Below are 14395 nucleotides of genomic sequence, written 5' to 3' on the forward strand. Positions count from 1 at the left end.
GGCATCCTGTAAGTTTTGGTAATTTGTGTTTTTGTTTTTATTTGTCTCAAGGTATATTTTAAATTCCCTTTTGATTTCCTCTATGACCCAATGTTTGTTCAAGAGTATTATATGGTTTCTACATATTTATGGATTTTTCCCATTTTCTTGGTTTTACTCATTTCTAGTTTAATTCCACTGTAGTCAGAAAAGATATATGGTATAATTTCTATCTTCTTAAATTTGTAAGACTGGTCTTGAGACCTAACTTGTGATCTATCACAGAGGTTGTTCCTTGTGTACTTGTGAGGAATGTATTTTGCTGTTGGGTGAAAAGTTCTGTATATGTCTTTCAGGTACATTTGGTCTATAGGTTTGTTCAAGTTCATTCTTTATTGATCTTTCTGTCTTTATGTTCTAAACATTGAATGTGGGGTGTTGAAGTCTCCCACTATTATATTGCTGTCCCTTTCTCCTTTCAGATCTGTAATTATTTTCTATATTTAGGTATTCTGATTTTGGGTGCATATATATTTACAATTGTACATATAAATGAAGAAAGAGCAAAAGATGTACCATCCCACTTCCTTTATTTCTGAAATGATCTGTAAAATATATCACCGCTTTCTCATCTACCAACCCCTTCCTTGCTTAACTCATCCATAAGTTGTAAGAATTTTCTATTGTTCACAGCTTTCAGAATAACCTCACTCACTCTCAATCCTTGGCGGCTTCATTCTTGGTCCTCTTCTTACCTGTTCACTGAGTCCTCACATTATATCTGTCATCTTGACTATCACCTTGACTGATGCTTCAGTAGAAGCAGGATATTATGTGCCCCATGTTCCATTTGGTAGAATTCCATGTCCATACTTATCATGTTGGAAGGCTGGACTTTCCTCAGGAACCTTTCTTTACCACTGTCAGCAAATGAAATTCCTCATTAGATCCTCCTACCGAGCAGCTGCTTATAAGAATAATTCTGGGCCCATAAGCATGAGGAAAATGCTGCAAGTGCAGACATCAAGGAAGGTTAATACTACAGAATAAAGCCATTTAGGAGAAATTTTATCTTAAAGTTGGAGACTGAAAAACAGACATGGAAAAAAAAAAATCTTCTCCTGTATCTACTAACCATAAAAAATAGTAGGCACCAACCTAAGTTTATCTTCCTTCTCCAAACCAGCTCTTCTTGCAATACCAAAAATGACACTGTATTCTCCTGATCAGCTAGTATTAGATACAATTGGGCTAGGGTACAAAATTTAAGGAAGTGCTAACTCTCAGGGTTGGCTTTGGTCTTGAAACCCCATATCTCATCAATCACCAGCTCCAGTCCCATCTCCTTCCATGTAATCTCTTAGCCATTCCTCTGTGCACGGTGGGTGCTTGGTAGGTTGGGTTGCTATAAAGGGCCAGGGAAAGTTGGATATCTCCTTTCTATTCACACTATGGCTTCTTTAGCAGAGGCCTAGTCATTTGACACCTGCTTGCTGTTAGTTATGTTAGAGTTGTCTCCTATATTCTTCTCATCTCTAGTATCAGGCATCCGCAGTGTGTTTATGCCACTCTGAGATCTAAGGAGTGAAGACAAACACCTTGGTGTTTCTTTCTAGCGTGACCTAGACCCAGCCTTTCAGCCTTACCTGACACGACTATTCCCACCCCAAGCACCTTACAACCCAATTCAGCTTATTACTCACTGCATATGCCATGCACTTCCATGTTGTAGCACCTCAGTCCATGTTCTTTCTTCACCCTCCAGTGAACCTTCTCTGTTGGGGAGAAGCCAGATCAGGACCCAGCCCCACCGTTCACCTTTTCTGTTGCTCCGATTTCACACTGCCTTCTATTTAGTTAGCCTTTCCACACAGCCACCTCCCACCTGCCCCGTCCTGGCTGTTGGTACGGTGTCCAGTTGCCCTGTGGTCTCCATAGGTGCTTATTAAACCTGTGCACAAAACTGGTCAAAGGCCGCTTTTGTAAGTAGCCTTTTCTTCTCCCATTACTCTTTATTCCTCTCACTGTTACAACATTCATCCACTTCTACCTGGTCATCTTTGACTTTTGACTAACAGTGGAATAAAATATGCAACTGGACTTTTGACAAAAAGTGAGCAATTGTCAGAAGGCTTATCTTGGTGATGGCAGGAACAGTAGTCTATCTTATTCACAGCCCTATTCTCAGTGCTTGGCACATAGTAGGTGTTCAATAAATAACTACAAATAGAGTGAATTATAATCGTTTCATGCCAGTGTTGTGTTGCATATTAATATAAAAAGTTTATGGAAAGATTTATATCACTTCCAAGTTAAAAAAAAAACTATTTAAAATATCTTTGTCAACCATACAGTATAATATAAAGTGTTTTCCAGTTTTACTACTCATCAGTGATTTATATTAATAGCCCAAAGCAGGCATATACAAAGTTGGGGTTGAACCATATGGTTCTGGAGACAGGAGTCAAGGGGGTACTTGGTCTCCGCCTTCACAGCATGTCCTCAGGAGATTTCGTCTCTTACAACTTTTGCATTTTCCGGTAAGACCACAAGAAGAAAGGGAGAAGTTTTTACATTTAGTAACATTTATTTATGCATTCAATATCAAGTACATAAGTGCAAATATCCAGAGTCCGTAATTAAGTCCATTAGGAACCGCAGAGAAAGTAATACAAATTGTAATAAAGTTAACATGCTGGCACTTTTTAGTTACCATACATGTAAATCAGCCCATCAGTCCCACACAACAAAAGTACTGCGTGTTTGTTTTGGATTTATTCATTTATTTAAGTTATACAAAACTGATTACCATAAGTACAGTCAACTGCTTTTATTTTTACGTCATGTGTGTTGGAAAAACACTAAAACATCAGTCTACAATTCTATATATTGTTATTAAAGATTAATCCAACCAGCAACCCAAGGACATAAAAGCAATTTCCACTATTGCGTCAGTGCACTCGGCAGGAAGCCTGGCCACAGCGAAGGGCAGAAGCTACAGAGCATCGCAGAGAGGGGCGGGACACCGAAAGAGGGAAGGTAACTGGGACTCTCACCATCATGCACTTTTTTTTTAGCAACACGAAATTAAAAACCACATCTAACACATTTTTCTCTATACTTAAGTGCTTGACACAAGTGACTCAAATATCCTAAGAGTACAGGAACAGCCTGAAAACAGCTGTTTCAAAGTTTGTCTCTAAGATTATGGTACTGGGGGGAGAAACAATCAATTTGCCGCAACATGTAAGAACAGAGCTGCTCACACTCCAGACATTCCGGTTGTGTCCAGTCCCGGTGGGATCTCAGTTTACTCAGCGTGCCTTTTAGCACCTGGGATTTTAGCCTGAATCCTAAAAGACAATTATCAAAAGGTAATAAATCACATGTTATTAATGAATTATTTTATGATGTTATTGTGTCGTTGCTTTACTTAGGTTAAGTGACCAAATAGCTTTAGTATTTCAAAAAATATAATTTGTAAGTGTGACTGTCAATCAACACATTTCTTTTTTTCTTTTTGAATTGATATTTTTTATATTTTATTTTTCAATTACAGCTGACTTTCACCATTATTTCATATTAGTTTCAGGTGTACAGCATAGTGGTTGGACAATCATATAATTCACAAAATGCTTCCCCCCAATATTCCCAGTACCCACCTGGTACTATACATAGTTATTACAATGTTATGACTATATTCCCTGTGCTGTACTTTACATCCCTGTGACTGGTCATACTTCTCAATCCCTTCCCCTTTTTCATGCAGCCCCCTCTCCCTGCTGGCAACCATCAGTCTGTTCTCTGGTCTATGAGTCTGCAGAAACACATTTCTGTGCAGCAATGAGAAGAACGTGTAAATCAGACAATGAATGATCCAAGAAGGCCACATTTCTTAAGGTATAACTGTTTAGGTAAGCAAAGATAGTGACTTATTTCAGGATTACAGAAGCTGTGATATAGTTAGGTGACTACTTCTCACCACCCTGGGACACTCCTGAAACAGAAAGAGTGCTGTGACTAACCATCCCGACAATGGGCATAAACAGGGATGGTTCCAGGTAAAGGGTCCTATGGTTAATCTCAGCATAGTCACACTACCCAGAACTGAATTAAGAGACCTGAGTCCTAGTCCCTGCTGTAATACTAGCTAGCCATGTGACATAGGCCAGCTAATGAGATTTCCTGGCCCTACCGCACCCATTTTTGAAGTGTTGGTGTGAGTAGATGTCTCCAAGTCTCCTAAAATTCCGTGATTCTCACAGCATGGCAGCATCAGGCTAGGGTAGGCTTATACTGGAAGTATTTTGTTTTGTTAGATCAAAGCTTGATGAGCTCATCATGTAGATTTTGACTGAGACCTTCCTCTGTGCCAGGCACCCTTCCAAATGCTGAAATTCAGTGAACAGAAGAGAGAAGGTACCCGCTCTTGGGGAGCTTTCTTCTCATGGGGGTTGAGGAGCCAGAAATAAACAAGTAGATAACAAGAGAAGTTCCGATGGTGATAAGTGCAATAAAAGAAAACAAAATGAGGTGGTTTGGTTGCAAGTGAGGGGGCAGCAGTGGTAAGGTGGGTGGTACCTACTTTAAGTCCACTGATGTGAGAAATAGATGCTCAAAGGACAGGAAGGAGCCACCAGGCAAAGATCCTTGCATTAGTGTTCTAGGCAGAGGAAGCAGGGAATGCAGAGGAACTAAAGTGAGGACAAGCTCAGGGGGCAAATAGGCTGGTATGATTGAGGGGCTGGGAGGAGAGGTCTGAGAGGCAGGCAGTAACCAGATAGTGTTGGGACATGTAGGCAATGGTAAGAAATTAAGTCCTATTGGGTCAGAGTCATGGCTCCTTAAAGTATTCCATATTTGACCTCAACATCTCTTTCTAGTCGATCTTTCCACTGACTTAGGCTTTATACAAACTAGTTGACTTATGCTTCCAGAACAGGACCTTCTGTTTTCATGCCACTGTGTGTAGTATTTCTTCTGTTTGCAATGTCTTTCCCCTCATCATCCACCTGACAATGTTTACCCATCCTTCAGGGCTGCTATAGGCCGACTGCGTCCCCCTGCCACACACACTAAAATTCACGTGTTCAAACCTAACCCCCAGTGTGTTGGTATTAGGAAATGAGGCCTCTGGGAGGTGATTAGAGCATGAGGGTAGAACCTTCATGAATGGGATTACTGTCTTATAAAAGAGACATCAAAGAGTTCCCTTCTATTTCCACCATATGACACAGTGAGACGTCTATAACCTGAAAGAGGGCCCTCACCAGAACCCAACCATGCAGGTACCCTGATCTACTTTCAGCCTACAGAACTGTGAGAAACACATTTCTATTGTTTACAAGCCACCCAGTCCATGGTGCTTTGTTATAAGGGCCCACACTTACTAGGACAAAGGTCCTCATTTTAGTGGCTTTCCATTATCCCCCCGGGCAGGAACAGTTGTTTCCTTACCTATGTGACTTGAATATTTTATACAACTCTACTGTAATTCTTATATTGTCTTATAGTTATTTCTTTTTTTTAACAAAATGTAAATTTATTTTTGAAAGTATTACAGATGTCCCCCCTATTTTCCCCCTTTGACCCCCTCCTCCCTAATCATTACCTCCCTGAGCTAATCATTTCAGGCATTTTGAAGTGTGCTGTAGATCCGATACAGATCCAAATTCACCATGAATTTAAGAGGAAGACTATACACAGTACACAGTGAAAAACAAAATCTTTATATATTTCAGGAGAGAACTGTAATGATATGGAAATCTAATAGCAGAGGAAGTTTAAAGTAGTTGTTTTTTTCTTATTTGTTTGTTTTGTTTTGTACATCTTTGGCTGTCTAAACTACTTCCATTTAATTCTGACATTCACCTCGGTCCAGCTGCGTGATTCTCAGATTATTAGAGGGACTTCATGTGGATAAAGTCCTCTTGTGACACCTATTTTCAGTTAAAGCCTAGGTCAACCTTTGATTAAAACAAAATCTTGAATAATAATGACAACATAAAAACTATCATTTTAGATGGAGACATATCTAAACACACTAATTTAAAAATTAAGGAAAACTAAGTCATTAGACCATGTTAGCTGTGGATACTTATAACTGGAATCTTTATCTCCTAGTATATGAAGTAGCCATAAAATAGATTATATTTAAGACTCAGCTTTAAAAGAGCAATGGTGTTAATTAAATAGCAAACAAACACACACACTTGTTGAGTTGAAATGGTGTAATTTAAAATGCAACAAAAGTTTTAAAGATTTAAAAATTTTTGTTTTAAAAGTAATTTAAATAGTTTAAAAATTATTAACATTATTGTTTAAAAGATTGAAAATGTCTTTTAACTTAACTGGCTTATTTCATTATTTCAATTAAAATGTTATCGAGTAATTTTAGTTTTCTGAATCAGGCTTCCTTCTTTCCTCCAAGCCATCTTGTTCATAACATGAGCCGGTCTCCAGACAGAACACAAGAAAAAATAAACAAATGGACTACATCAGACTAGAAAGGTTTTAAACAGCAAAGGAAACCATCAACAAAACGAAAAGACAGCCTACTGAATGGAAGAAGATGTTTGCCAAAAATAGATCTGATAAGAGGTTAATATGCAAAATTTATACAGAATTCATAAAATTCAACACCAAACAAGCAAACAATTAAATTAAAAAATGGGCAGAGTGCCTGGCTTGTGTGGCTCGGTGGATTGAGCATCATCTTATGGACTGAGAGGTCCCAGTTGGATTCCTGGTTAGGGCACATGCCCAGGTTGCGGGCTCGATCCACAGTCAAGGGTGTGCAGGAGGCAGCCGATCGATGTATCTCTCTCACATCGATGTTTCTATCTCTCTCCCTTTCTCTTTCTCTAAAAAATCAATAAAAACATACTTTAAAAAAAATGGGCAGAGGACTTGAATAGACACTTCTCCAAAGAAGACATGCAGATGGCCAATAGACATAGGAAAAGATGCTCAATGTCACTAATCAGAGAAATTGCAAGTTCAAACCACAATGAGATATCACCTCATACCTGTCAGAAAGGGCATCATCAATAAATCAACAAACAACTAGTGTTGGCAAGGATATAGAGAAAAGGGAACCCTTATGCACAATTTGTGGTAATGCAGATTGGGACAGCCACTATGGAAAACATTATGGAGGGTCCTCAAAATATTTAACATAAAACTGACTTATGACCAGCTATTCCATTTCTGGGTATATCTCCAAAGAAACCCAAAACACTAATTCAAAAGAATATGTGCACCCCTATATTCATTGCAGCATTATTTACAATAGCCAAGATATGGAAGCAACCCAAGTGCCCATTGATAGATAAGTGAATAAAAAAGTGGTGGTACATATATACAATGGAATATCACTCAACCATAAAAAAGAATGCAGTCTTACAATTTATGACATTATGGATGGACCTAAAGGATATGATATTAAGTAAAGTAAATCAGAGAGAAAAACAAATACCATATGATTTCACTTTTATGTGGAATCTAAAGAAAAAAATAAAAGAACAAACAAAATAGAAACAGACTCATAGATACAGAGAACAGAATGATGGTTGTCAGAGGGGAGGGGTGTTGGAGGACTACATAAAAAAGGTGAAGGGATTAGACATACAAATTGGTAGTTACAAAATAGTCACAGGGATGTGAAGCACAGCATAGGACATAGAGTCATTAATATTGTAATAGCTAGGTACGGAGCCAGGGGGATCACTTTGTAAAGTATGCTTGTCTAACCACTATGCTGTGTACCTGAAACTAATACAAAATAATATTGCATGTAAATTGTAATTGAAAAATAAAATTAAAAAACAAAATGTAATTTGTTTGAGAAAAAAAAAATTCTCATTCATCATCACACCTGAAATAAACCATCAAAATACCTGAAAGTTGTGTTTAATTGAGAGTTTTAAAATATATACTTATTTTCTGAAATAATACCATTGAAAAGAGCATGAATATGACTCAAGTAAGTGAATGATCATAAATCAACCTATCATTTTATTATCTTTTTTTTATTAGCCCTACCTCATCCACTTATATGCCTGCTTAAGATAGTCTCTCCTTTTTATAAATTGCACTGTGTAACTTACTTTGCCACAACAGCATTTATGTGAGTCCTCACAAGTCCCAGATATTGGTCAACCTGTGCCTACAACAAAGAAGAAATCATGAGCACATCCAAAGTTCATGAGGTCAAAATGTAACGTGAATGTTTGACATCACATAGAACTTACCTGGTGCTTAACATACACTACAGGTAGAGTAAACATTGAAACCACAGCTGGGATGAAAAACAAATAAGAGTATTAAAATTCTGAGAGTTATCAGAATCTATAAGCTTATAGATACAAGTTTATATAGTTATGTGATATTAGAGCATTTATAATAACCAGCATTCTAGATACAAGATGGCAGGGCAGTTCCTAAGGAAAACAAAGGGATGCTGAGCCCTTCACATTATCCCTAGAATGAGAGTAGACTGTACCCTCCTAAGATGAAAATGGATTTCTGTCCATAACTGCCCAAAAGAAAAAAACAACAAAACCAGTTGTGGTTAAAGGGGAAAAAAACCCCCAAACCTTCAGACTAAGAAATTCATTATTAATGTGCAATATGTATTACACTCTTTATTGAACTATGGCCAGGAAACGCCCCTCACTCAGGGCATTTGTTCCCAGGAATCTATCCGTAGGAGCTACAGCGAACAGCCGGGAAGCCCTGTGCTGGGGCACCGCGCGGGAAGCCCTGCGCTGGGGGCACCGCCCGGGAAGCCCTGTGCTGGGGGCACCGCGCGGGAAGCCCTGTGCTGGGGCACCGCGCGCACGGGAAGCCCTGTGCTGGGGCACCGCCCGGGAAGCCCTGTGCTGGGGGCACCGCGCGGGAAGCCCTGCGCGGGGGCACCGCCCGGGAAGCCCTGCGCTGGGGGCACCGCGCGGGAAGCCCTGCGCTGGGGGCACCGCGCGGGAAGCCCTGCGCTGGGGGCACCGCCCGGGAAGCCCTGCGCTGGGGGCACCGCCCGGGAAGCCCTGCGCTGGGGGCACCGCCCGGGAAGCCCTGCGCTGGGGGCACCGCCCGGGAAGCCCTGCGCGGGGGCACCGCGCGGAAGCCCTGTGCGGGGGGCACCGCCCGGGAAGCCCTGCGCTGGGGGCACCGCCCGGGAAGCCCTGTGCTCGGGACGCGTGGAGGGGGAGGGCCACCCGCTGTCCTTACCCATGAGCAGCAGGGTCAGGCCGTTGAACAGAGCGCCAACGTAAGTCAGAAGCCACATCAGGACGGCGAACTGTAAAACGAAATGATTACCACCGCTTCTAAAACCGTGACAGTTATGAGTCTCATTTCATTTACTTCTTTTTAGATTAGAAATTGAGGCAAAATATGTCATAACTTCAGTAGGAAATATAGGAGCATTTAGAGCTTGTCCCAAAATGACTGAAAGAGGATCCTGGCTTTACTTCTCCCAGAACCCTTTGGCCTGTTTTTGTGTAGACCCATGGATTTTACATTTTTAAGTGGTCGAATAAAATCAAAACAAATAAAATCAAAACAAGTAACATTTTGTGATATGTGATGATAATATGAAATTCAATTTTCAGCGTTCATAAAGTTTTATTGGCACACAGCCACAGCCATTCATTTAGATTTTGTCTTTGGCTGCTTTCCTGCTACAATAGCAACAGAGATTGTGTGGCCCACAAGGCTTAAAATATTTACTATTTGGCCCTTTACAGGTAAGGTGTGCTGACCCTGCTCTGGCCCACAATATTTACATGACTAATACAAATAGAAATGTCACCTTCAGAGCCCTACAGGAGTGATTATAATCTCCCTGGTACCTCACTAGTTATTACTTGGTACGGTGTTATTCCAGGAAAGCACCTTGAGGGTCAAGGTCACCTCACTGACCTCTCTGCCCTTCCTTAAACAGTTACTGGGCAGCCCGTAGTACAGGAGGCCTGCCTGGTGTGTACAGTGTTCTGGGAGCACAGGGGAGTCACAGCAATCTGGCCAGGGCCCTGCCCAATCATGGCTGGTTGACTGTGATCTTACATGTAAGCCATAGGGTGGTCAGGTGGCCAGGTGGTCAAGCACCTCGTTCAAAGTGAGGTGCGTTCAATGAGAGTTGCCAGGAAAGACAGCCCGGTGCCGAGGGCCTCTGCCCTCCAGGGCTCAGGCTCACAGCCCACACTGTGTAAGGACACGTGGCCGTCTCACGATTAGCAGATTCTAGAGCGTCTCTCAAGTGGAAAAGCACGTGTGTGTTTCACGATTCTCAAACTAGATTTTTATTTTTCAAATAATTTTAGAAAATTGGCAGAGGAACTGAAAATGGTAAGTAGAAGCAACCTGGTATGTGGTAGAAAGTACAGAACTAGCAGCTGCGTGACCCGGGTTTGATCCCAGCTCTGTCCACGACTCACTGGGCAACCTCGGGCCAGCGTCTCAGCCTCTCTGTGCCACACTTCCCACATCTGTACATTGAGGTCTTAGACTGGATGAGCTCCACAGTGCCATACAGCTGGACGTTTTCTGACTCTAGAATATAATTACCACTTGCATTTTATTCTCCACGATGTGGGTTTTGGTTTATTGTATTATACCTTTAGGAGAAAACAAAACTCAAGACTGTCAAGTGAACAGCTTAAACAATCGTACTTTTAAGGAATCCACCAGGTCCTGGACGAGGAAGAGTCTCCTCAGTTCTTTCAGCGTGTTGTTCACGTAAAACTGCAGGCAGTCCGTGTACTTCTGAATCTGCTCCTGGGAAAGGGTGATCTCGAGCTCCAAGTAGGCCCTGTCGACAAACCGTCCACAGAGCACTCATCAGAGGGAACCTCCAAAGAGCTAAGTTTTCCTCTCCTTTCACTCTGAGTGTTATAGCCAGGCCATCCTGGGGGTGTATGCCAGCCGGTGGGCTGCAGGGCACCACACCCAGGGCACTGGGGAATGTGAGGATCATGGCGCCCAGTGGGGCACTGTGGCTGCTCCTGTCCCCCAAAGACAGCATAGTAATGTGAGCTGGAAATTCAGAGCGCCTGTCCAAAGTCAGCTCACCTTCAGAATAGTTTAGATACCCCTGGCCCACCAGGTAAATGTGAAAGTCCTAATTTCTTCTTGGCTGAGTGGATATGAATTATCTTTTTAAATAGTTGAAATAGCTGCCAATCTTAGCTGCCAATTATTATTTGTCATCCAAACCTCTTAAGATTTCATATTGAAATTCTGAAAAATTCTTCCAAGATTTTATCTAGAGAGTTCTGAAAACTCAAATGAGCGGGGCCATATTATACGGCTCACTCACTGGTTCTATTAAGAGAGGTATCTTCATTTATTTTGTTCATTAGATTCCACATGTAAGTGAAATCATACACAAACACATAAAATAGAAACAGATCCATAGATGTAGAAAACAGACTGGCAGCTGTCAAAGGGGAGGGGGTTGGGGGGCTGGGTGAAAAAGGTGAAGGGATTAAACATAAAAACTCATGGACAGACAATAGTATGGTGACTGCAAGAGGAAGAGGGGGTAAAGAGGGGATAAATGGTGACAGAGGAGACTTGACTTGGGATGGTGAACACCCAATACAATATACAGATAATGTATTATAGAATTGAAACCTATATAATTTTATTAACCAATGTCACCCAATAAATTCAATTAAAAAAGATAATCATGTACATAAAGATAAAAAAAAAAATGAGAGTGAGAGAGAGGTGTTTTTAGTAACTGCATTTTTCATTTGTTCAGATGGTTAAATTAAGCTCTTGGGTAGATAAACCAGGCTCCCAGATATATGCAAATCAGTCCACCCTCCTGTTTGGCCATGTTCCTCACAGAGGCCCGTCCTCCCTCCCTCTGCCCTCCCTCTACTCTAAGACAGGCGTGTTGTCTTCCTGGGACATCTACTGGGGATTGAGATGAGGAGAGGAAAGCAGCATTTGGCTTGAGTTTTAGGGAGCAGACATTTAAATAGTATGGGTTTTCTCCCATTTAGTAAAAAAATAGAAAAATACTGATTTTGTTTTACAGATGTAAAACAGACTTGTAGATGCGGAAACTGATGGTGGCCGAGAGCGCAGCGAGGGCCAGGTAGGCCACGACACTCACAACGCTGAACTGGGTCAGGATAAAAATGCAGATGAGGGAACACTGTAAGACTGCTCATGAACCTTGCACCCCCCAGAAGATTGGCCCTTTGGTATTAAACTTCCAGAGAGAGCATAGAAATAAGAATCTAAATAGCCTGGTGACCATGGGTGAGTCACTTTACTTCTGGGAACCTCAGTTTTTCTACCTGTAAATAAGGATTAAAATGCTCTGCCTTCTTCACAGAGTTGGGAGGATTAATTGTCGAAACACTTTTTAAATTGTAAAACATTGTATACATATCATAAATTATGATTGCTACTAGTAATAATTCAATATAAAATACTAATATTAAACATACATTTATGTTAAATATATATTATATAAATAAATTTATGTTAAATTGAAATATTAAGTATTTAAGCCCTGGCCATTATGGCTCAGTTGGCTGAGTATCGTCCTGTGCACAGAAGGGTTGTGGGTTCTATTTTGGTCAGGGCGCATGCCCAGGCTGTGGATTTGATCCCAGTCGGGGTGCATCCGGGAGGCAAGCGATCTATGTTTTTTCTCATGTCAATCTCTCTCTCTCTCCCTCCCTCGCTCTCTGAAATCAATGGAAACATGGCCTTGAGTGAGGATTAAAAATAAATAAAAAGATAAATATTAAATATTTAATTAGTAGTAATTAAAATATTTTTAAAATCAATAAAGTAATAAGTGTTAGAATAGAAACATTTGAGTTTGTATTCGATATTCACCAGAAATGTTAGATATTAAGTGACAGGGAGTTAAAGGAGACCCTTAGGAGGCCTGTGAGGTCTCAGAGAAACCCGACCCAAAGTGTAGGAGAGGAAAACAGAGGCGGAGGGAGAGAGCCCGTGAGAGGCTGGGCAGGGGCTGGTCTGCTGGCACTCACTTGAAAGGGTGGCCCTCGTCGGTTTTCTGCACAGCTTGTAAAACGGACTTGTAGATGCGGAAACTGATGGTGGCCGAGAGCGCAGCGAGGGCCAGGTAGGCCACGACACTCACCACGCTGAACTGGGTCAGGGAGAAGAGCAGCAGCAGGAAGCTCCCGAACACTATGCCCGTCTGCTTGATGTCCCGCCAGTACAGCAGGTCAATGGCTGGAGGAGACACAAAGCGCACAGCACTTAGCACCGCAGGGCCTGGGGATGCCCGGGGGCTGCGGGCTCATCGCCTTCCGATTCCTCCATACAGGTGAGGGGGCACGGGGCTCTCCCTGGGGCACTTACTGTCACTCCATTTTGCTTCGGAGGAATCTTTTCCATCCCTGACGATCGTTCATAAAGTCACAGATAAGAAAAGGCTGTTGAATCTCCAGCAGCCATATCTCTGTGAACACATCTCATTGGGCTCTGCCAGCTGTACAGTGGCCCAAATTACGTGGCCGAAGACACAAAGACTCGGTGAAGAACCTGTTTTCTTTTGGGTGGCACTGATTGTGTGTATCTTGAGGCCCCGCTGACAGCTTGATGTCTCAGCGGTGGGCTGCAGAGGTGCACCTCAGCCATGCAAATGTTTCTGCTGCAGAGAGGGGCAGTGAAGGAGGTCTGGGGACCCGTGCCCTCTGGAGTGGCTGCAGCGGGACATCCCGCCAACGCCCAGGCCGGCTGAACAAGGGTCCTGGCCTCCCAGACTGAACGGTCCGCTTCTCAAGAAACCCAGGAGCTCACATTGGGATTAAAGCACTTTGTACATGATTTGTTCACTTACATTTTGCGACTTAAAAATCTGGAATACATACTTTAAAACCTACGTCAAATCTATCATTCAGTTATGTCCCTCTTTCAATCTTTTTAGAAAAAAATTAATTCAAAAGAATAAAACCATGGGGCTTCAAATGTGATACAAAATGGAAACAATTCAAATATTCCAGCCACCAGGTTATGAAAAAAAGCATAGAAGCCTTGCTTAAGCATGAACAGAAATTTATTTTTCAATTAGGCAAGGAATCAATTTTTTCATTGAGATATAATTGACATAACATTATGTAAGTTTAAGGTGTACAACATGTTGATTTGATATATTTGTATATTGTAATGTGATTACCACTGTGTCAGCTAACACCACTGTTACGTCTCATTATTATAGTTTCTTTTTTGAGGTGCAAACATTTAAGGGCTCGTCTCAGCATCACAGAAGCACAGAGCACAGTACTGTTGACTACAGTCACTATGCTGTGCAGTAGCTCTCCAGAACGTATTCCTCTTCTAACTGCAAATGTGTACCCTTTGACCAATAGATCCCCATTTCCCTCACCCCCTAACCTTTAGTAACCACCACTCCACTCTC

At 41.7% G+C, this 14395-nt stretch overlaps 1 protein-coding gene across 2 annotated transcripts in view; it reads right to left on the bottom strand.

Annotated features, from left to right (window-relative positions):
* Positions 1 to 2552: 2552 nt before the first annotated feature.
* RTN1 (reticulon 1) overlaps positions 2553 to 14395 on the bottom strand; it is a 90439-nt gene continuing 78596 nt past the window's right edge. The window contains exons 3-8 of one of the 2 annotated variants that reach the window (XM_036240136.1): positions 12999 to 13206; positions 10651 to 10789; positions 9208 to 9277; positions 8232 to 8278; positions 8088 to 8146; positions 2553 to 3332 (exon numbers count right to left, since the gene is read on the bottom strand). In XM_036240136.1, coding sequence (XP_036096029.1) covers positions 3290 to 3332; positions 8088 to 8146; positions 8232 to 8278; positions 9208 to 9277; positions 10651 to 10789; positions 12999 to 13206 — 566 coding nt within the window. In that variant the 3' untranslated portion in view covers positions 2553 to 3289. The remainder of the gene's footprint in view (positions 3333 to 8087; positions 8147 to 8231; positions 8279 to 9207; positions 9278 to 10650; positions 10790 to 12998; positions 13207 to 14395) is intronic. The other variant, XM_036240144.1, reaches the window with a different exon arrangement.

Source organism: Molossus molossus, unplaced genomic scaffold, assembly GCF_014108415.1.
Source record: "Molossus molossus isolate mMolMol1 unplaced genomic scaffold, mMolMol1.p scaffold_m16_p_1, whole genome shotgun sequence".
NCBI lineage: Eukaryota > Metazoa > Chordata > Mammalia > Chiroptera > Molossidae > Molossus > Molossus molossus.